The following is a 22845-nucleotide window of genomic DNA, read 5'->3' as shown; positions in this document are numbered from 1 at the left end:
AACGTCCCATCCGACGGACGGCGTACTCCCTCAAAGTGCCCTCCACAAAGCACCTCAAGTAGGGATCGAGATACCTCTGAAAAATATTCAACACCGCCGGGATGAATATTTTTCAGAGGTATCTCGATCCCTACTTGAGGTGCTTTGTGGAGGGCACTTTGAGGGAGTACGCCGTCCGTCGGATGGGACGTTAAACTGCGGACCCCTTGGCGCCTTTCGTAAAGAGTAGGCTAATGCCGACGCCGGGTTTCTCTCCACCCTTCATCCTTTCCTGTCCATAGTTTTAGATTGCGACTAAAGTACCATTGGGATTCCTGAAAAGAATATGCTGGGGGGAGTCTAATTATTCCACAATAACAAACTTTAAATAGCTTTCATAGTTTTATCTCAAGAATATGGACATACAACTCATCCAATCATAAATAATTTAAAATGTAACAATTTCCTCTCAAAACTAAAGTAGTCCTCATTCAAAAATTTCCTTCAGACAAAAATTCCACAATAAGTGACCAGACACATCCAATCCACTCCTATAAAACTTCACATCAACATCTTGCTACTCATCTTAGACACCCAAACTGTAAGCACTGCACCAATCACTATTCACTTACATTATTATCAAGCTCAATGGAGGTTTACAAGAATTAAAGGCTGGTAAATAGCAATGGATATGACACTTGACAAACTTACTCATGCAGGTATCAGTGTGTATACTGCTAAAATATTAAAAAATTTTCTTAGTCCTAAAGGAGTGAATAAAACAAGTCTCATGAGTCTACTCGAGTGCAGGATGCAATTCAGACAATTTTTGTCAGTGAAGAATAACAAATTCAGGTCACAATAAAACAGCGAAGAAAAATAAAATGTATGGGGAAACTGTATGACACTCCAAAAAAGTAAAACAAGCGAGACATCAACACAAAAAAGCCCAATGTGACGTATATGAGCCTTAAATATATTTTGTGGAAGATTTAATGAAAAATATTCAAAGGTATTTCCCCAAAAACACCTTGAAAATAACAAATTCATCAAATGAACATTTACCCTTCTTCGGCCAGCATTGCAGAGTTCACAACAGCCGAAGAAATTGAGGAAATTTTTTAAGCCAGAACTCAAATATTGTAGCATACTGACTACACGCAATACCTACACGAGATGATTTGAGAAGAATAGCCAGTAAATGCCCATACTATGCCACTTCAGCAGAATAGACAAGACATCAACTATATATGATTCTAAAACTCCTTGTATACATATTGATATTGAAGGTTTATTAATACCTTACATACAAGGTTCATAGAACATATGCAGGTGATTAAAAAACTCTAATTGTGAGAAAAGTTACATATATGACAAATATATGAGTAAATAAAAATGATTTATGATCATGATTTACACAACTACTGATTTCCACATAATGTACAAACCAGAGGGGAATTTCTTCATTCAAATTTTAAAAAACAAAAATCAACACAATCTTCACATTACCCAATAATCCATACACACGCAAAGAACTTCCCTCGTTCCATGAATGTTCCTCATTTACATTGTCCAACAAGAAAGGTAGAGCAACAATATGCAGACAATAAAACAAATCACGAAGGTGGGATACTATTAAGTTCAATGGAGCCAAAAATACCAATCAGCATCAAATTGTAGGCTATTATAGCTAACTCCATGTTGTTTAACTTGTGAATGACAAAATTAGGCTATTAAATTTCCACAAATCAAATCACTTGCAGACAACATAAGGAGAACAGCCGACATCCCTAATCCTAATCACAAAAGAGTTCCCCCTTAAATCGGTATAGGCTTAAGGCATGGATTAGAAATTTCAGTAATTTCCTTTGGATCAACCATGAGCTTCATTCCATGAAACTAATTTTGAAGGGATAGGAAAAGGGACTCTTGTGTCCCATCACACACCCAAGCACACGAGTATAGTTGCTATGCTACTGGTGGATCACAAATCATACCACTGCATACAATGTCATCATTTGTCGCCACTATAGTCTTTTTTTTAAAACTCCTCTACAGGCACAAGCAGACACGCACCCAGACAGTCACACACAATATTTCCTCACAATTCAAATAAAACCTCAAGAATAAATGAATATTAATTCCCTACCATTTCACAACAACCTCTAGTGCACACTTTCAGTAATCTTCCTTAATCAGCAAGCTTGAAGTCATTTTGGTGGAGATTAGGGGAAAAATTAATCGAAATGTACTTTACATTCTATCTGGAGTGTAGAATATTACTGGTTAATGTACATTAATGTTCACACATCTACAAGGCAGTAATTTCAAGCCACACAAGTATGGAATTTCAAAAATGTGTCCTACCCCAGGAATACACAAAAAAATTAATTTCAGAACCAAAAATGGGAACTTCACTTAAGGAAATACTTCGGTAAGGCCCACAAGGGTTATACAAAACTAAAAGCAATTGTAAATTAATGGGTGTAGCAGCAAGTCTCATACATTTTAATGTAGTGACAGTTAAAGGCAATTTTATGGTCATGTACGTCCATCCAGGCCTTGCAAAAACATAAACTACATTTATTTTGCCCTACCACTAAAAGATCAAGAATATGCTATTAAAATCATCCGTGCACAATTAGGTATCAGGTATTTATTTTTTTAGACTTCTGTAATGCAATTAATCCATGCAATGGGATATGAAGTTTATTTGAGATATGACCCAAACTACGAGCAAAGCCACTTTCTCCTGGTCACAGTTTCAAGTCACATCACTGCTATGCTGTGCCTCATGTCCACTGGCTGATTACAGAATTTGGGAACTACTCCACCTTTCCAAAGGAACAATTGAATTGAAATAAAGTGAGAATTGACTGAACACCATCTACTGTTTAAGTTCCATTCCCCACTCTATTCTTATACACCAATGGCAATGTTTTTTCAGTAGATGGTATCACTGGGAGAGGGGGCAGCATGGGTTATAACAAATTTATGATTAACCGAAAAATTGGAAAAGAAATTTGTTTCTATCACTGTTGCTAGGCACATAACTCTCAAATCTTCTGGATCTTCTCGCCAACAACAACAGGGTTATTGCGGCGAATTTCTTGAGCCCCCATCTGTCGATAATCAAATGTGCACTCATGCTTGTCACTATACCGGTGGACAGCACAGTAGAGGCCACCACATCTGCATTCAAATCCTGTAATAATGTTACTATTATTACTATAAGGGTGAAGTTAGATTGAGGGGAAGACATTTTTTAAGGTGAAGCAGTAAATGGCAGAAGGAAATGCACACAAGAAGTTATAAACATAAATCCCATGGCTGTAAGATTTATTAAAGAGATAGCATTGGTGAAAGGTAGAGTAATTAGCATACTTCAGGAGAACATCTTAATGCTTAAAAACAAAAATAATGCTATATTTTAAGCCTCTTAAATAAAATGATTTCCTTTTGATTAAACCATTCCAAATTTAACTTCATGCCTTCTTTTAATAAATCACAATACCAAAAAGGATGTGAAATAACTTCATTGTTCACATTACCTTCAATTTAAGATAAAATTACATTGCTTAGTAATATGCCATTACTTCAAACTCTTTAAGAATTCACATTCACTTGGTTCATACCATTAATAATAGTTCACATGCAAACCCCTGATTTAGCATAAAAGAAGAATTGGATTTCCAAGTTCCATTTTTGAAAAAGAATAATTTGGGGGAATGAACATTCTATCATATTTATTGAACACGTGTGCAATAAACTGAGATAAATGCATCTCAGTTTAAATCTAAATATGAACCAAACTAAGCTAGTCATGGTAGTAAATAGCAGAGGTAATGCATGGAGAATTGCTATATCCACTAGTCTTATATATTATATTGTTTACCATGAGTACCAGGTTAAATACAATAGGATAACTAATAGGTCAACATTCACTAAAGACATCATAAAAATAGGATGATTCACCTATTCAGGCCAAATAATGGCAAGTGAGCATACCAATAAGGACATAAGATATTTGTCATTGCTATGCAGAGGGAGAGAGAGAATAAGCTGGAGATAAGAATAAATATGACATCTTGGAAAGGGTTGGGATTAGAAGTTTATATGGGACTAGACATTTTGAATTTACACTAAACCAGAAGTAAAATATGGGATGATTATTTGCAATTTACCCAATTGAAAAAATCAATGATAGAAAATGAGATTAAAATATTCAAAAGCTAACATTTCTTGCCCAACTTAAATATTTCATGGCATTTGATATGCTAAAAGACCACAATGCATGACCATGCATATACACACTTTACATCCTTTGGATCAATACACTTTAATTTTCAGCCATTTGGAGAATCACTCTGCCCCTACTTGGCAGTTAGAAATTAAAACTTCATTTCTAGAGCACTATTGATAAAGTGCCGTTCATATACTTTTCTCTTTAATTTCACAAATTTAAGAATTATGCATGACCTATATAAGATATTTTACAACAGAACAATTACATTCAGTTCCTGAATAGAACTCTATGTCAACACAATGAATGACATTTCATAATTAATTTTTGTTTTCTGGACTTTTGAAAATTATATCTTTCTGTGTATGCCTACTCACTTTCCTCTCAGCTAAGAAATTGGGCTTCAGGGATGGAAAAAGTTCAGCATTACTTGGAGAAGCCTCCTATACTAATGGGCACTGGGCGACTATTTTACCATCATACACCACTCTTTTGCCCACCACCAGAGAAAGCACTAAGTTTGACCAAGGGCAATATATTGCTACTTAATACATGCAGCATAACTTGAGCCATCATGCCTGGTGAATAAGAACTAATTTAGCTAAGCTGCATGTCTGCCTTCTGTATCTGTATTGAACAAGTGAAATCTACTGAAGAGCTGGTAATACTATATATGACTAAAATGTAACAATTTTCTTAGAAAAATACAAAATACTCTCAACAGTTTGAACATAACTATTACATACACTTTCCAACTCATCTGATGAGAGGCTTAGTATAATACAGACTCAATATGTACTTAGAATAAGGTTTTATAATTTGTCCAATATTAAATAACATGCAAAATTTGGTATACAGGTTAAAATGAATTACTTTGTAGTTATTACGTGTATACACTTCAGTATCCAATATAAATTAATTTGTCACATCAGAAACCTAGCATTACTACATCCATGGAAATGATCACCCTGGGGATATGCAAGAAATGCCTCACAATTAATGGATATTATTTATTCATGGGATGGGCACACTCAGATTTGAATAAAAAATGACTTTACAGATAGCATTGACAGATTTCAGAATACGATCTTTGAGCATTATCATAGGAAATTCACTATTCACCTGTCAATCCAACCTTCTTACGACATGTAGCACAGCGATTCTTCTTTTTCTTTCCGTCTTTGTCTACATTATCTTTTCCATCAAAAGTATCATCAGCATCACCGCTGCTGACTGACCCTTCGTTACTACCACCCACGGCACCTTCATTTTCGCCACCCTAGAGAACACAATAATAATAGGAAATGGAATTATTGGAATATTATATCACATGAAAGGATAAGAATTACACGCTTTTAAACATAATACGAAGGGTGAAAATGACCAATATTCTTAAGAACAACTAGAATGTAGCAACTTTTGGCAATAATTAAGCAGCATTTTTTCTTTCAATTTACTTTATCCAATAAATTTGCACAAGCATTATCAGTAACAGTATCATCTGGTGAATTAGAACTATCTGCAATTTGCCCTTCCGCATTGTCCTGAAAATGGTTTGATTCTTCCATTGATGAGGGTAGGTAAATTTAAAGCAACAATTTGAATACAATACGAAATGATGAACACCATGGAAACAAAACAATGAGGTCACAATTGATCATGATGGCAACAGAAAATTTTAGCATATTTAGGTTCTTTCAAGTTTTTCAGCAGGACTTGGGCATTAATTAGTATGACTGAAAATTTAAGTATATTGATAAAGTATATTTATTAGAACATTGGCATGCATGAAAAGTGTCCAGAAGAGTTAAGGACTCAATTTAGCAGAGTTAACTAAAGAGTTTTGTAGACTAAAATTCCACAAGTATTATCAATTAAGATTTTGCATGTTTCCAATCATGTTTTTTCCATGTGGTCAAGATGGTTTTCAAATTACACGAATGAAAACTTATGCTAACTGAAATGGGTTTAAATGGGAACTTGGATCTTTGTTGTCATGGATACACACCAAACACTACGGTTAGACACACACGACTAAGCAGTTAAAGAAGCATGGTGACCAGAACACATTCTTCAACAAGCACTTCCTTATAAAAACCAAAAGAGCAATTACTGCCAAACTAACATTTGTACTTTTAAGTTTTATAAGGACACAGTAAACCAGAGGTGACGAGAATGGGTAAATGACTGATTGCCTTTCATGCATTAATACAAGCATGTTGGTTCATTGGCAAGGTGCAGCTTACATCAAGCCAACCTATCTCATCTTTATCCAACAGTAGTTATGTAGTCTAAGTAGTATATAATGTTTTGGTTGTGAGGGAACTGAAACTGAACTTTTCTGAACTGAAGTTAACCGGAGTTAGTACTAACGTGACCAAAGTAAAAACTCCCAACAAACAAACCCATTCATGCAAAAGTCCATCACAATAATGGACCTATGTAATTCTTAAATGTAAACTTAATTTGGCAGTAGTCCGTATCACTGCCATCCACCCAACATTAAGCTCAATTTAGATAAAATTACTTGGATGTCTGGATATAATATCTGGATATTATGGAATATTTTAATCACTTTGTCACCTTTTTAGATATTTTTCATCAATGGTTTATCAACACTATCAAAATGAAAGACCAGTTCCCCATGTCCAATGGCAATTATTTTCAGTTTTGGGATAAAACGCCTTTTCCCAATGGATTTTTTCAAAGTACAGACAAGTGGAAAGGTGAGGGAACGCCAATTTCCTTCTCTGAATTAAGGTCAACTAAGTTTAACTGATTGAGGAGCTGTAGTCCTTCACAACCACCAAATTAAGGAATCACTACAAATATCAATTCAAAGAAATTTCTGAATCATGCAGATTAAAGGGATTACATGCCTTCTCTCACATTTAATTCTTTCGCAAAACAACTCTGAATATAGAACTGGAAAGTTATTCATATTGATTTTAAGTTACTGTATACAATGCTGTAGCCACTAAACAAATAATACAGAACTATTTTGATTACATTAGGATAGACACCATGCAATTGTAATTCAACACTTTCATCCTATAGCCATAAAATTCAAAACATTAAATATTCCCAGAATCAAACTATTAACACAATTTTGCATGATAAAAGAAATTATTTAATAAATACTATTTCCCATTACTAAGCATAAAAGCACACCAAACACTGGGAGATTTTAATATTTTCGGTAAAATTGTGTTACACTTTGGGAGCCTGCAAGAACTATCACTCCTTATTTCTAAGTCGACGACACAGGCTAAATGTTGCACACTGCAACAAAACTTCACACGTGACAAGTAAATCTGGTATCCACTCGCGGACTTTGTAATTAGCCATCAGCTATTGGGATTATCCACTATCTACAGCCATTGAACTTGTTGAGTAGTCAATAATAGATACAGTAGCCCATGCAATTACTACACCATTTATACGCTCTAAAAAGCACATATTTCCTTGTTAGTGGCCTTATACTAGTTAAAAGTTATGAAAACTACAAACAGAATAGTCCACATCAAAGTCGGATGCTGCAGGCCTCACGTCTTTGCTCAGCTCGCCACTGGTGCTCCCACCAACGACCACTGGCACTGTCGGCTGTGCCGTGTCGATCCCTGCAGGTGAAATTGTGGGCCCACTGGGCCCCGAAGACGAGGCGAGGAAACCCTGTGGGGAGGATGGTGTTGGGCGATCCGATGAATTGGCCACTGACGATACTGAGACGGAGGACGGCGAGGACTGAGGTGGCTGTTGTTTCTTTTTCAGTGCTTCCTTGTAACAAAGGGAACAGAGGCCGTCCGTGGCAGGGCTACCGTAAAAGCCACAGCCGGAGCGGCATAGGGCGGGGGGGGCCTGCATAGGGTTGGATTCGCGCTCCATTGCAGGAGACTTTAATTACTACGATGGGACGGAGTAAAACTTGGGTTATGAAGCGAGAGTTTGGCCCGAGGGACAATTAGCTGCGTGTTTGTTGGCTGTTGATATCAGGCAGTAAGTCAACAAAGGACAGACGGGCACCAGCCAGAGACCTTGCTTGCTGATATCCTTGGAAGCGATGCTAGGGCTGCGTCACCTGTAAGATGAGAGAACATGAAAACAAACGGAAATCAATTCGTAAATACCATGACTCGCATATTATCTAAATTTAAAGAGCCATTACGGGTGACAAACAATAATGATCAACAGAAAAGAACGATTTCGGAAGTTGCATTATCATACAAAATATGCAAACAAATAAAACGATTCACCGTTCACATTTCCGAGCACGAGCTTATAATACAACGAACGGCTGGCTGGCAATGGTCCCGCGCGACCTTGTCGCGCGCGACGTCACAATTGGTTTTGCGCTTCCTAGCCCTGCTTTCCAATGCCTCCCAGGCAGCATCGTAAGACATGGGCTAGGACTGAAAACTGATGAATAACTTTAATGGGCAGGCGAGAGGAAACTACCCGACGTTTCTTGTTCACTAACAAAACGGCTGTGCGTTGAAGACGACACACTAATTCATTAAAAAATCCGCTTGAATCACCGAAATAAGTCATAACTAGTGACTAAACTATTCACACAAACTACTGTCACAAATGGGAGTACACTGAAAACGTCAAAATAACGCGCTCAGGAAACTTAAATTATTTCACGAATTAACGACAAGCCTCGTTCTCTAATTATGACAAAGTAAATTATCGGTAACTTACCAACTTGGTTAGTGAATAGAGCGCAAGCGGGAGCAGCCAGCACGAGCAACTGTCTCGCGGAACCCGACGTTGTGGACTAATCTTGAGAACTTCCACAACGCTCGATCACTTCTCGGAGAAGGAATCACCAAGGAATAACCCTGCGTCACTCTCAAGTTCCGCCCGCCACCAAGCGACCATATCGCCTGCCTTCCTCTCAATGCCTTCACTCTCCCCAACCTTCCCTTCTCTAATTCTGCCCAACCATTCTCGTGGGCGACGAGAGAGGTGCGTCATGGGCGACCTCCCGAGCGGCCAGCTGATATGAGAAGCCGCCTCTCTACCTCCCTACTCCCCCACCTCCCTGCTTAGCACAGCACATCCACCAGCACCAAACTTACTCCCCTACACAGCGCTGCCAAGTGTCGTTCACGGTCCTCGGGGAAAAACCATCCCGTGTGGCCTAAAAGAAGCTGAATTCTGATTTCCTCGTCAATCGCGCAAGATTCTTTCGAGTGTAGAGGGAAGAAATGCTTCCAAAAGAATGACAAGATACTTCGATGACTACTAGGCTAGCGCTTCGTCTCAGCCGAAAGGGCATCATTGGCAAATACAATCCTAACGCAATATCACGTGTGCAGAACACTTAACGCGTCGTCTTTCTCAGAATCCTTCTCCCACTTCTCGTGGAAGGGTTAAAAACAAATGTCAGATAAGCAATGCGTCTACGACTGGGATTTTAAGTAGGGATGCGGTGAATGACACTGAATCTAAATTTTAAGATGGACGCGTCCCTTATTTGGAGGAAAGCCCGGAGTTTCTCAACATTTCCTCGTAGTCCTTGGCTCTGCCAATACTTCCGGGATTTAACATTCGCTGAAACTGAAAACAATTGCTCTTCTCGTAGTCTAACGTGAACACAAAGAGAACCGAGGACGAAACCAATTCTGAACATAGCCCTTCTGGTATATAATTAAAACCAAACACATTAATTTATATGGAGTTCATTAACAACTAAAACTGTAATGGTATTCCACGGATCATACTTAACAGTTTATCTTCAATAACCTCTACTGCTAGTCAATATAATGAATACAGAATATAACGGATATGAGGGCACATACTTAATTACCATTTCCTACGTTAACACGACCTTCAACGGCCCAAATAAGCACTTCCTATAAATGACCATGGTAAGAATACGGGACAACTAACGACATTGAAGAGAAGGACGAAAACTATTCCGAACACCAGCAAAGAAAATCTTAACAATCAATATCAGAACGTCATTACTAACACTTAGATGTGATTCATCTCGCACAGGACCATTAAGTGGACGGATGAGGAATAAGACGGGAGAGGAAGGAAGGCATGACCTACCAAAGCCCTGTCCAATGAAATTGTATTTCGGGCGCGGTGTTTTGAGTGACTTGAGGGAGTGGCAATTTTCTTCTTTCGTCTAATCCCGAAGAAACGTTGAATGTTCGTTTAGAAAGATAAGGCATTCCGTTTTTCACCACATCTGAAGGTAAGTGCCTAACGTTTTTATTACATATGCCAGAATCAAATGACTGAAAACACTTTTCGCGAAATTACAATACTGAATCGGTATTGACGTTTGGCGTAGTAAACATGTCATTCTGCTATGCGGAAACGATACAACACAACTTAAACTGTTACCACCAACTTTGTTGTGCCAACTAATTGGCTGAAAGCGCGTCTTTAGTTTAACATTGCAATGAATAGGCCAATATTATATTCCTCTAATATTAAGTGCTTTGCATATCACTTCCGCAATGAAAACGGGTATCTGTAGGTGAACAACGGTCAAATTGTCGGTATTAAATAACTTGTAAGTTGATAAAACTATATTGCGCGGAGGAAATACTAAACAAGCATACAAATGACTACAAAATAAAAATAATAGGGGCAAAGCGAGAAACAAAAACCTTATCTGGTGGTTGAACTCCACGTATACATAAACAACGATCGCTCAAGCAAGTGCTTAATTGAACGTTGTATATCGTACGAAGGCATTCAGCTAATGGCAAAATGACATTCATCGATCGCAGTGCAGACCCCAGGTGACTAGCTGCGACGTCTATTTCAAAATCATTTTCCATTTAAATGCAAGTAGCATCTTGATAAGGAGGCGGAGACCAAATATATTAATTAACACGGCCATTCATTTGGATTACTTTACTTCAAGAAAGATAACTAAAGGCCGTGTCGTCCCAAGATAAACTTTTTTGGAATATTTGGACCACTGAACAAATATAAATATTTTTAATAGGTATAGGCAATTAAACCAAATAGGAATACTCCATGTAACAATAGGTCACCCACTCACTATTACTGGATGTCTTTTACGATCTACTCTCCCGCACACAAAACTAGTGATTTACGCGAGGCACGAGCGAACAGTTATTATCGGAGTCCCGGTGATCCGTTTTTTTCCCATGCGACACTGTCTTCAATGGCTGAAGGGTGGAGAGAAACCCGGTGTCGGCGTCTCTTTACGAAAGGCGCCAATTCGTCCGCAGCAAAACGTCCAAACCGACGGACGGCGTACCCACTAAATGCCCTTCATCAAGCACCTCAAATGGGGATCGAGACACCACTGAAAAATACCCACACACACATATATAACCATAAACAAAGTGATCAACCCAGAGGTCGGTTTGGTAGATGATGGTACAATCCACCCTGTAGTAGGACCGACCGGCGTCTGAAATTCACACATCAGGGTTGGGGGTCGGTTCCTTTCCCTGTGCCGGTTATGGTTTCCAAAGGAAGATCTGGCACCCGAAAAATCACATAGCTTGGGTGGAGCTGCAGGTGTCCAGAGAGGCTTGCCCAGGAATTGAACCCGGGCCCTCCCGTAGATCAGGGGGGTAGAGGTCTTCGGACTAGTGACCGGAGGGCTCGGGTTCGATTCCAAGGCAAGCCTCTCCGGGCAACTGCAGCTACACCCAAGCTGTATGATTTTTCGGGTACCAGACCTTCCTGGGAAACCACACCGGCATATTTACATATACACACACACATATCGTACAGGGCCATTTAGTGGACGAATGATGATAAGGACGGGAGAGGAAGGAAGGCATATGTATATATATATACATAATATATATATATATATATATATATATATATATATATATATGTATATATATATATATATATGGAAATGGAACCAAATTTGATCGCAATTGCAACTAATAATGAATAAGAAATCATGACTGGCAAATACAAGCTGCGTGACTATGCATTAGGGTTCGAATCACGCTCCGTGCGACTTCCGCAATGTCGTACCCACTTTTTACCAAATGTTCCGTTTTCGTTCGTACGTATTTCAGAGGGGTATGTAATGAGGGCAAGGACAACAGTCATGGAGCAACAATATGGTACGAGATCTTCTTGGCTGGATAAGGTCTCCCAGCCCAAAGAGATATATACTTGCAATTAAATCGTTAAGAGTGCATAGTGTATTCGTGCATGGGGCAATCGGGAAGGGAGCTCATTGTGAGAGACGCATATACGTACAATAACAGACATCGCATGAAACGAGTACATTTTAAGAAACTAACAGCTTCTGTATAACCTGGCAGTGCAATGGTTAACGTCATAAAACAATTCATAACTTAGAATTTTTACACTTCAAGATTCATCGTAATATGGAGTAAAAATATCAAGACGTATCTAGGACTCATATTTAGAATCGCGGGCGAGTCAAATGCAGTAACTGACAAAAACAACCTTTCAGCAGTCAGATTTGGGGGTTTGTGGCTAGACTGATTGAAAATTGTTTTAAGTATGATTGAACAAATACATGAACTGTGGCTTAGAGCTGGATACTCATGCCTTCAGAAAACACAGGGTTAGGATATTTTCTATGAACTCATAAGGTATGTGTATTTCGCTGATTAAGTCATCTACTGAGACAAATAGAAAAGCTAAGATGACTTATAATTATTTTGAGGAAACCCCACACGGTATTCAACCCGAAAGTTGGTTTGTTGGATACGGGTGGAGCTCACTCCAGCTCTGCCCAAGCCCAATGGCATGTGAAATGATAGGGTGGCATGGTAGGGTGGCCAGTTCTTTTCCCTATGGTGCTTGTGGATTCCAAGGAAGAGCTGGTGACTGAAAAATCACACAGCTTAGGACAAATTGAGGATGCTCAGGGGTTTCGTCTGGAATCGCACCAGGTCCCAGTGTCAGTAGCCCAGTGCTCTAGCCACAGGTCTACCGAGCCCCATTCTTTCATATGATACGAAGGGTACATTTTTTTGGTAGCTTTAAATTAAGTATTAAAATCATGGTCAAAGTAACTTTAAAAAAAATACGTTCATTAAAAAATTGGATGGAGTGCCATAGTTAAGTAAGTAGAATATTGGCTTACTGACCAGAGGGCCTGGGTTTGATTCCCAGGGATGCCTATGGGCACTCTCAGCTTCACCAAGCCCTGCGTTTTTTTGGCACTTGTAACTCTAAGTGACAGCCTCTCCCTTATTTTATCCAGGGGTCGAATCTACCTCTATAATTTCATTCAGTATCACAAGCAAACTCAGGCCAATCTCATTCCTAATAACACTCTGATACCCGATCTAAATTGACAAAAGAAGTCTAAAATCTGCTGTTGTCCTATTTTCCATATCACTGCCATCTGAAAATAACCTACGGTTTTTGCTATAATAGGCACATAGGTCATTAAGGTATACCAAGAAGATTATCATAGATTGGGCGAGAGTTTCTCTAAAGGGACCTCATCAAAGGCTATTACAATAATTTTGAATCATAAAATGCATATTAAGTTTCTCAGAAAGATCTTGCCTAAACTGCCCCAAAGCTGTGAGAATAGTCCAACCAAGAACTTTTCTACATTGAGACGATGACCGCTAGGGTGTGTGGCATGGGTGAATTCCCACCAGAATAATTTCCACCCGAATATGACCCTACCATAATCGGACATGTCATTCTGATCCCTTAGTGTCCATGGAAAATGATATCTTAAATCTGTTCTACACTTGATCTCCCAAATTTTATTGATATGGTATCTCCTACCGTAGTAAGATGGGAGTAATAATACATTTTCATCGTCACTGCTACAGAGACGTCCTTCCAATTTATGCAAGATATTTAATCTGCAATTTAACCTTCGCTCTTTGAGTAATTCCCAGCCTAGTTGCTCTAATATCTTGGCTACACTAAGTTTATAATGACAATGTTTTACAAATCTAGCTCCTCCATGCTGCATGTGATCCAATTCAGCAATCAATCCAACTTTATTAGGATGCTATATACTAACAGCATATTCTAAATAAGGCCTAACCAGCAAAAGATAGTATTTCTCTTTGACCTTTTCATCATATTTACCCAGTACTCTTCTAATAAATCCTAATTTTTTGTTAGCTTGTCTGCATATTCCCCGTTTGTGTTTCACCCAGGAAAGGTCATGAGTGAGGGTAACATCTAGGTACTTAATTGAGTCTATCTACACATTCCATTTCGTGTTCCCAATGCACTATGGGAGGGAATTGATCTTTTTCCAAAAATTCATCACTATGCAGAGCAGGCCTGGAGGATTTAATAGGCTTAATATTTGTAAAAAAGTTCCATTCCATTACATGAGATTTAAATTCTGGGCATCGGTTGGCATTCGCCCAAGATATTTCGATTAATCTTGGTTTAATTGGTCAGGTAAGAATAGAACTCACTTAGTACTAATAAGCCCAACAACATATGAAATTCACACATCCAGGCGGGGGACCAGTCCCTTTCCCTAAGCCACCTGTTGTTTTCCAGGAATATTTGGTACCAGAAAAGTTACACTGCTACGGCAAACCTAAACCCAGATTCCCTGGGTGCCCAGAGGTATACCTTAGATCCAAACTCTTGATCGCAGACCAATACTCAGCTGAGTTGACTACTATATCCATCTATTTAGGTTTTGTAAATTTATCTTTAGCATGACGTAAACACAAAAAAATATCTATGAAGGGTTTAAACAGAGGACAACATGGAGCAGCTACACACTAATTACTTATACAGCCCTTTTTTCAGTATAAATAGCATATAACTGGGAATACTATGTATGATTTGAGAGAAAAATTCTCCATTGTAAAGGCAAAGCAACCATAGATACTGTGGTCCTAATAATCCTTAGAAAATAAAAATGGATCTGTTGATTAGCAGGCGGTACAGGGAAGGTACTGGACCCCTGACTGAGACTGTGAATCCAATCACACAGTATAAGGCTGAACATTAGGTAACCACTTTCCTCACCTATCAAGCTGACTTTCAGATTGACTGTGTGGCCTTTTTATCATGGAACGAATACTAAAGTAGATAAAAAATGTGTAGGAAAAAATGGCAGCCATGAGCAGCTGAATTTCATGGAAGGTACTGGAAGAAAGGGAGGCAGTTAAAGGAGTTTTGGTTCATGTCATCAGCTACAATGAGTATGAATTATTTTAAATGGAGTATTCTTATGTGAGTGAAACTGATACACAGACAAAAATCAACAACCATTTCAATATCTACTCTAAACTATATGATAATGTACAAATGGTACACAAATGAAATGAACCATACCAGCAGAAGATATACAACATTATACTGTTCATGCTGATTATCGCTCATAACTCAAAAAAGCAGGGGTCGATAAAATCAATGAACAAGTAAAAGCAAATGTTCGTTACACCCATCAACTATACATATAGTATGCAAGCAAACTATTTCTAAAACCAGCATACTGAAAATGTATTATCTTGTATTCTTATGATCAAACAATAAGAACTGGCATCCCTTCTTCAAGCACTTCTGCATTAGGTTATTCATAATAGCTATTGGTACTAGTAGATAATTGCAAATAAGAATTGCAGCAAAGGAAATATGGATCTCGGAAAATCACTTCAATAATATAGATTTTCAGGGTAAATTATTGTTTAAAATGAAAACACAGTCAACCATACCAATACTAAAATGATGAAAGCAGGACAAAATTTTTATGATTTTAGCACCATATAAGGGAAGACATTCAACATGTTTGATAATAATTTACAGAAAAATACACACTATATGGAAATCATAAAACCGAGCAACATACACTTAGTAGCTCTATTTAGATACTCTTTTAACCACTTGTAAATCTTAGCAGAAAACGCCAATCAATCATGAAATTTGTAATGACAGGATTCTCTCCTTTATTAAAAAGTTATTCATTATTGTAGTTAACCATAGATAATAAATAACAGAATTGAAGAAATGAAAGCTCTTCTCTTCTGGATATAATGCAATAATAAGTTTGCTTGTTTGATGGGTAATGAGGATTTTTAATTTCACATCCAGGTCTTTAATAGGTCATTCCACATCAATTCAATGAAAAAAACTGCTGGCACTCATCACTTCAGATGTTGATGGAATTTGAGACCCCACTGAATTCAGTAACCATACCAAATTTCATTATCTAGCTCTGATAGTTTTTATTTTATATCACCTCAAACTTACGGTGAATTCTCAATGCCTTTGGTTTCCTTGGCACACCAAGCAAGCGAAGCACTTTCTTACTAAATACAAGTAACATGTATCTCACTCATTAACCCACCTATTTCCAACAAATAATGCATGTAGACAAATCAGGATACAAGGCTTCCAGAACAAATAGGTATGGACTAGGCATGGAGTAGGTAAGTTTTACTAGAGGATCAGAAAATTCTTTCATAAAATTATCGTGACATCTTTGGGAAAAAAACAGGATTAACTATTGTTTTAAATGGCATCAAAAGAGAATGAATAACCCTAATACCTCGTTTTTTCCCTAATGATCCCGAAGATATGTTTTTTCATCCTCAGCAATATTAATTAAGACTTCTTCAATTCTATCTTTGAAAATTGACATTTTTGTGCCATTTTCCCCAAAATGGCAACCAGATGACTATTTTATGTAATATTCTCAAAATATATGATTCTAAAAAAATGTACCAAAATAAATTTGTAGGGCTGTAAGCTTGAATATTATATTTTAAAGAGTGGAACACTTGAGTTTTTAGCCGGAGAAAATGTGAGACTTCTTCTCCCCATGCATTACAAGAAGTCTACAAAGAAATAGGGTAATAATGAAAAACTATGTTATCTTAAGAAGTATACACAAACATTGTTAACTAAGTGAATCAAATAAGATTTTATTTAACGAATGTGAGTATAATTTTAGAAAATTTTGCTAGTTTTCTTTTGTAAATTTCAGTAGTGTTGATGCAATTCTACGTTAACACTGTTTGATGACATGCTTAAATTATACTATCAGCAGAAGAAACATACTTACATGCATAACTTACTCATCTTGCTGAAATATATAAGGATATTACAGCTGAAGATTTACAATGTGACAACATATGTAAAGTAAAAGCACATTTGACACGACTCTCTCAAAACACAAAGTTTATCTGGAATTATACTCATAAGACTAAAAATATTTTAATTATTGTCAGACTTCTACACCCATTGATTTTATTCTTGGTATATGCACTTCAAACACAGGCATCATTTTACATTGTACATAGGATTCAAATTAGGTCCAAATGAGAAACTTTGCAATACCAATTCATCAATGAAAAGTTTTCATTAAAATAGAAAGGCCTCTCAGTAAAAAACCAAAGATTTATATTGTTTATTTATTAGCAGCATGCTACCAAGGCAAGAGCATTGTTATAATGGACCCTGGCACTACACACTACAGTACTCCTAAGCCCTAACTAACATAAAACAAAATACCCTTACACCCCACACTACAGCTTACAACTACTAATTCTCAAGCACTGCATATTTTATAATTTACTTTATTTCATTCCCAGTCTTTCCTCCCTCAACCAGTGAAAATTGAACCCTTGCCAGGATGGTCAGCAAAATAATGCAATTTTCTGATTCTCCCGGATTGTACACCTACACAAACAAAAATTAGGTTTTAATTATATGATGGAATTAACATTATTTACATGCTCCTTTTGTAGCACTGCCTGACATCTAAATGCATTACTTGAAGATTGCATTTATGATGAAATGAATGTCATAGAATTCTCTCCTATTGCTCATTATCAAAATCCTTCTCTACAAGTCAAACTGTTCAGTTTTCAGTATATTTCAGTAAAAACAATACATACGCATATGAATCTAAATGGAAAGAATTTGTAACGTTCATAGGTTGACAAAAGTTACACTTAATGATCAATTTCCATAAATTGTACAATATCTTTGTATTAGTACAAGTGTATTTAAATCGGTAAAAATTAGAAAAATAATAAAATGACCATAGCATATTTCCGAAAAATTCAATCAAAAGTTAGCTTACCACATTAAAAGCACTACAAATATAAAGATCCATTTCATTCATGATAATGCAAACTTTGTACATAAGATAAAATCATCAGTTATAAGTACTTGGACAACAATTAATTTAAAAAAAGAGCGGCCATACCATATCCTGTTCATTCCAAGAGGTAAAAAATGAAGAAATCCAAATATGAACTTCAGCTCTACAATTTGCTGGACATGGACCAATAGTGAGGACTTCATTCTCCAGTTCCCTAACAACACTTAATTATGTTCTGCATCTGAAAAGGAGTATTTTGATTAATGTTTCTAAAAAAACCATGACTATTAATATGTGAATGAAAGAAGTAAACCATTGATATTATGCTGCAATTTTATGCAAAAATACAGTTAAGGCAAGATGAAAGCAGCCATGTGGCTAATGCTTCAAAGAGCTAATCCAACCTTATGCTATGTATAAATTATGCACACAATAATTCTATTTTTTTAAATGTTCCTCCAAAAATATAATTTTATTACTCATAATCTCCCATATTCCCTTGTGTTCATTGACATTATACTTCTGATTATTTCTAACATGAGCCATCTTTAATAGTTGATACATCACTCAATTGTTTGCCTACTAGTGAAAGCATAATGAATTAAAATCTTATCCAGTCCTAGGCAATTTCCTTCTTAATCGTTCATTGGAATTGAATATCTGATATTAATCAAGAATTAAAAGAACCCACACAAACTGAAGGATAAGTGAAAATCTATAAGCTTTCTATTCTGTTTGTACACACAGACAAACAACCACTTCAAATTAAAAGAATGGGCAAAGAAAATGCAGCAAATAAATATTAAATAGCAACACTATTCCATTCCAGAAGATATACATTCATCACTTTGCAAAATAGTTTATCTAAATTCACTTAAATTTTTGAAATCATTGGTTGCACTATAATAAAAACCAGGGTCAAAGAAGAAGTGGAATTTTCCCTGATATCTTATTCATATAGACTTGATTACCCAAAGTGCCTTTTCTTAATACCCCCAAAAAGGCAATAAAGGATTTCATAACCATTGATATAAAATAGGTTCATGCCAAGGAACTCCAAGACAGTCAATCATTTCCTTAAAATAAAATTCAAATTATTTGCATGGAGATACTAACTTCCTTGCAAATAAAGTGACTATAACAGCTTAATACCTTAGAGAGAGGCAAAAATTCATCCACAACACTCCAAAAGACTACCAGTAAATTGAGTTGAAGACGTTAGCATATAAGATGCGCTGGAAGACTACTTATTATGATAGTTATATTGACTCAATGTATGGTAATTTGACCACTTGGGCGGACATAATTTGTGGCACAAAGCCATTGCAAGAATGGCCTTCACAGATATAAAAAACATATTAATGTTGTCTCCCAGCAAACAACTTATTAATAATACATTAACTAGCGATATTAACACTCCCTTGTTTCCACAGAAAAAAACACCAAGATTATCTACGAGTGTTCTTCCAATGTGGAGTAACTAAAAACTTCCTTTAAGAAAATGAGAAACAAGTTGACCAAACATTACGACTTTCATTATCAAATTTCTTACACAGTATTCCTCCCATATCATTTGATAGTGTCCCATAATAGATCCAACATTGGCCACTGCTAACCAAGTAATATTTTGGAAATTGGAAGGAGATGGTTTCTAACCTAGCCTGTGCACAGTAAACAGTACAAATACAGCAGACTTTTGGGGTGCAATGCTGAATGCAATGGACTGACATTTTCAGTTTTACTAGACATTATCTATACATGAAATAAGTGTGAGGACAGAATAGCATTTAGTATTCTTTAACTCTTACTGGAGAAAGACATGAAATCAACAAAACCCATAGGATCTCTCTCACCAATGGAATACTTTTAACTAATGCGCAGCAATGCATCATTAGAAGTTAAGGTTAGAATCATCACTAATTTACGATAACATCATAATTTTTCCACCAACACATATCATACAATATGGGAAGACAGCTATAACTATGAAATATTTCTACATAGTGTCTGTGAGTTGAGTTTCCTTATGCAAAGTGATGACAAACATGTGGAACTCCCAATAATATATAGATGCTTTAAAAAAAAAGGTCCTACTTGCATATCAATTAACGATGATGGTATTCCTTTAATCCACTGAAATAACGTTGGCACATGTTCTTTCCGGCCCAACAAGTTAATGCACGAGTTAAATAAACTGAACTTAGCCAGAATCGTTAAGAACAACCTGATTCAAGTAACAAAATGTGATGAATTAACCTATGTGTACACTCAACGTGATTTTAAATTATAAAAGCAAAATTAATATTCCAGCATGTAAGTTCTGTAACATTAAAGCCACAGTTGTAACACGAATACAAAAACGTTTTAAATTGTCTCAATGGCAACATTTACAATTGAAAAAAATTTGTTACACTAAGCTGGATAGAAAGCAACATGCACTTAATACAGTAGCCATTTTTTAGATCAATAACTTCCATTATCAATACTCGAGATTAAACTTTAGATATCCCGAACTCTAAGGGGCTAATTTTTTATGCAACCACAACTTGAAGAAAATTAACCATTTGTCCCTAAATTCCGTTGTTCCTGCGATAATAGCAGATATTTCAGATACAAAATTATATAGCAACTTAACAAATAACTTATATTTTTCCATCCATATGACACACTACTTAGGTGGTCAACTAAAAATCGTATTACTGAACAGCATTCTTGTTAACCACACGGACACACCTCGCGGTGCACTAATTCCATGAAAGATATCATATCTTTTCAGAGCTAAATACGTCACGTTAAATTACCGAACGCAATATAATCTGAAAAACATGAAAATGTGACTGGTTACTTGGGATCAATGGGATGTGATTTATTCGTGTCAAATTAAACGTAATTTGACCTCCCATACTTAAACCATATGATACAATGCGGCTCTGGAGATGAATGTTACCATACACACTCCCAAAAGTATCCCCGGACAAAGGTAAACTTCACGGTTTCCACGGTAAATCCCTACCAACCTGAATCACAAATTTACAACAAGGAATTTCTAATATCAGTCTTAAATTGATCTAACGAAACACTTAGGACCTAAATACTCCCATTTTATACCATAGATGCAAGCTTATCACTTTAGAGATAACGTGTCAGGCTAAAACAAATCTAAATAAAAATGTATAGTACAGTGAAAAAATACTTCAAGTAAGAGTTTACTTATCAAATAAATATATTGAAAAATGTTTCTTAAAAACCGTTAGGGGCACAAACAAAAAGAAAAAACAACGAAGTACATGGGAATGAATCATCTGCTACAATCATTGTTCGCCATGCTGCGAACGTGACTCTCAGTGTGGTATGATGTAACGCCCGACCTGTCAGAAAATTCGGTAACAATACCATTATAATCTCAGTCATGACTTCTGGCATACGACAGATAATGTATATTAAAAATTAAAGTAGTAAAAACAGTGAAAAGATAATATGATGAAAAAGGACAATTTCCTTCACTGAGACGACTTTTTTTTGTTGATTTCCACTAGAATATCTTAACAAAATGCCTACGCTCAGGAAACTTCCCCAGTTATATCATATCCAACCACAATTACACTAAAACGAAAAATACAGCACAGGTGTTGGATAAGTACCATGGTATGGCAAAACAATACATGTTCAATATACTGTTTCATTAATTCTCAAACGAACACTTAAATTACAAACATAATACATTAATCCCATTCTATATCCATTGTAAAAATATTTGTCAGCCACATAAAACACCCAAGGGAAATTTACAACAAACAACTAGCTAAGGTCAATAAAACCAACAACGTTAATGCAGTTATTAAAAGAATTAGGGCTAAATTAAAAAGAGAACGCCCAAAACAAGTTTATGTCACAAATAAGGGAAGATATTTGCCTTGAACACACGCACTATGAGTTTACGAACAGCAACCTAAAAAGTCACGGGTACTGTATCTTTTAGGGGTCACAATTGTTCGAAACTAGAGACAACGCAATGCAACTACTTAAAACTTACAATAATTAATTCACTTCTAAATAATTATAACAGCATGCAGTTTTTCACTAAGGTGATAACACAAGAGCTGCTAATGAAGCAATAGTGAAACTTATCAGCAGGATAAACATGACCAATACTTGAGCCATTTCGAACCATTTCTGATTGCGACGATAATTACAATAAAGGAAATAATAAATAAAGTGAGCTTTCTGAAACTCGGAATCACTTACAGGCAGAATTTTAGAGATTTTCTCCCAACACTATTCATGAACATTATACGAGGAACCAATCAAGATACGGAGTGAAGAAAATGGCGACGCATCCAATGATTTCAAGAAAACCATAGTAACAAAGAACCTATGTCATATGCGACTGCACAAACAATAACTGCTACATCAAAATTCTTAGGTATTACTTAGAGATTTTATTAAAACACACACTTACTAACTGCGTGCCACAATTCCACAAACAAAAACTTAACTTAGGCTGATGACAAGGCAATACTACACAAAACATTTACGTCTAACTCACGTGACTGATTTCTCACATGTGATTGGC

The 22845-nt window shown here is 36.6% G+C and overlaps 1 protein-coding gene across 5 annotated transcripts; it reads right to left on the bottom strand.

Moving 5' to 3' along the window:
* Nucleotides 1–1359: 1359 nt before the first annotated feature.
* On the bottom strand, nt 1360–22823 carry drn (doctor no). 5 transcript variants are annotated; one of them, XM_071588571.1, is made up of 6 exons: nt 22518–22707; nt 18378–18513; nt 17742–17845; nt 7733–8300; nt 5345–5501; nt 1360–3184 (listed from the first exon to the last, which is right to left on the bottom strand). In XM_071588571.1, the coding sequence occupies exons 4-6, from the start codon at nt 8105–8107 to the stop codon at nt 3036–3038; spliced, it is 681 nt and encodes a 226-aa protein (XP_071444672.1). In that variant the 5' UTR covers nt 8108–8300; nt 17742–17845; nt 18378–18513; nt 22518–22707; the 3' UTR covers nt 1360–3035. The 5 variants fall into 5 exon arrangements, with proteins under 5 accessions (XP_071444672.1, XP_071444670.1, XP_071444673.1 ...); XM_071588569.1 differs by lacking the exons at nt 17742–17845; nt 22518–22707 and adding an exon at nt 22732–22823; XM_071588572.1 differs by lacking the exon at nt 17742–17845 and having other exon boundaries at nt 7772–8300; nt 22518–22708.
* Nucleotides 22824–22845: the final 22 nt, after the last annotated feature.

The sequence above is a fragment of the Hetaerina americana genome, unplaced genomic scaffold, assembly GCF_022747635.1.
Source record: "Hetaerina americana unplaced genomic scaffold, ioHetAmer1.1.p SCAF_3, whole genome shotgun sequence".
Classification (NCBI taxonomy): Eukaryota; Metazoa; Arthropoda; class Insecta; order Odonata; family Calopterygidae; genus Hetaerina; species Hetaerina americana.
This window is presented reverse-complemented; position numbering and strand designations above follow the sequence as displayed.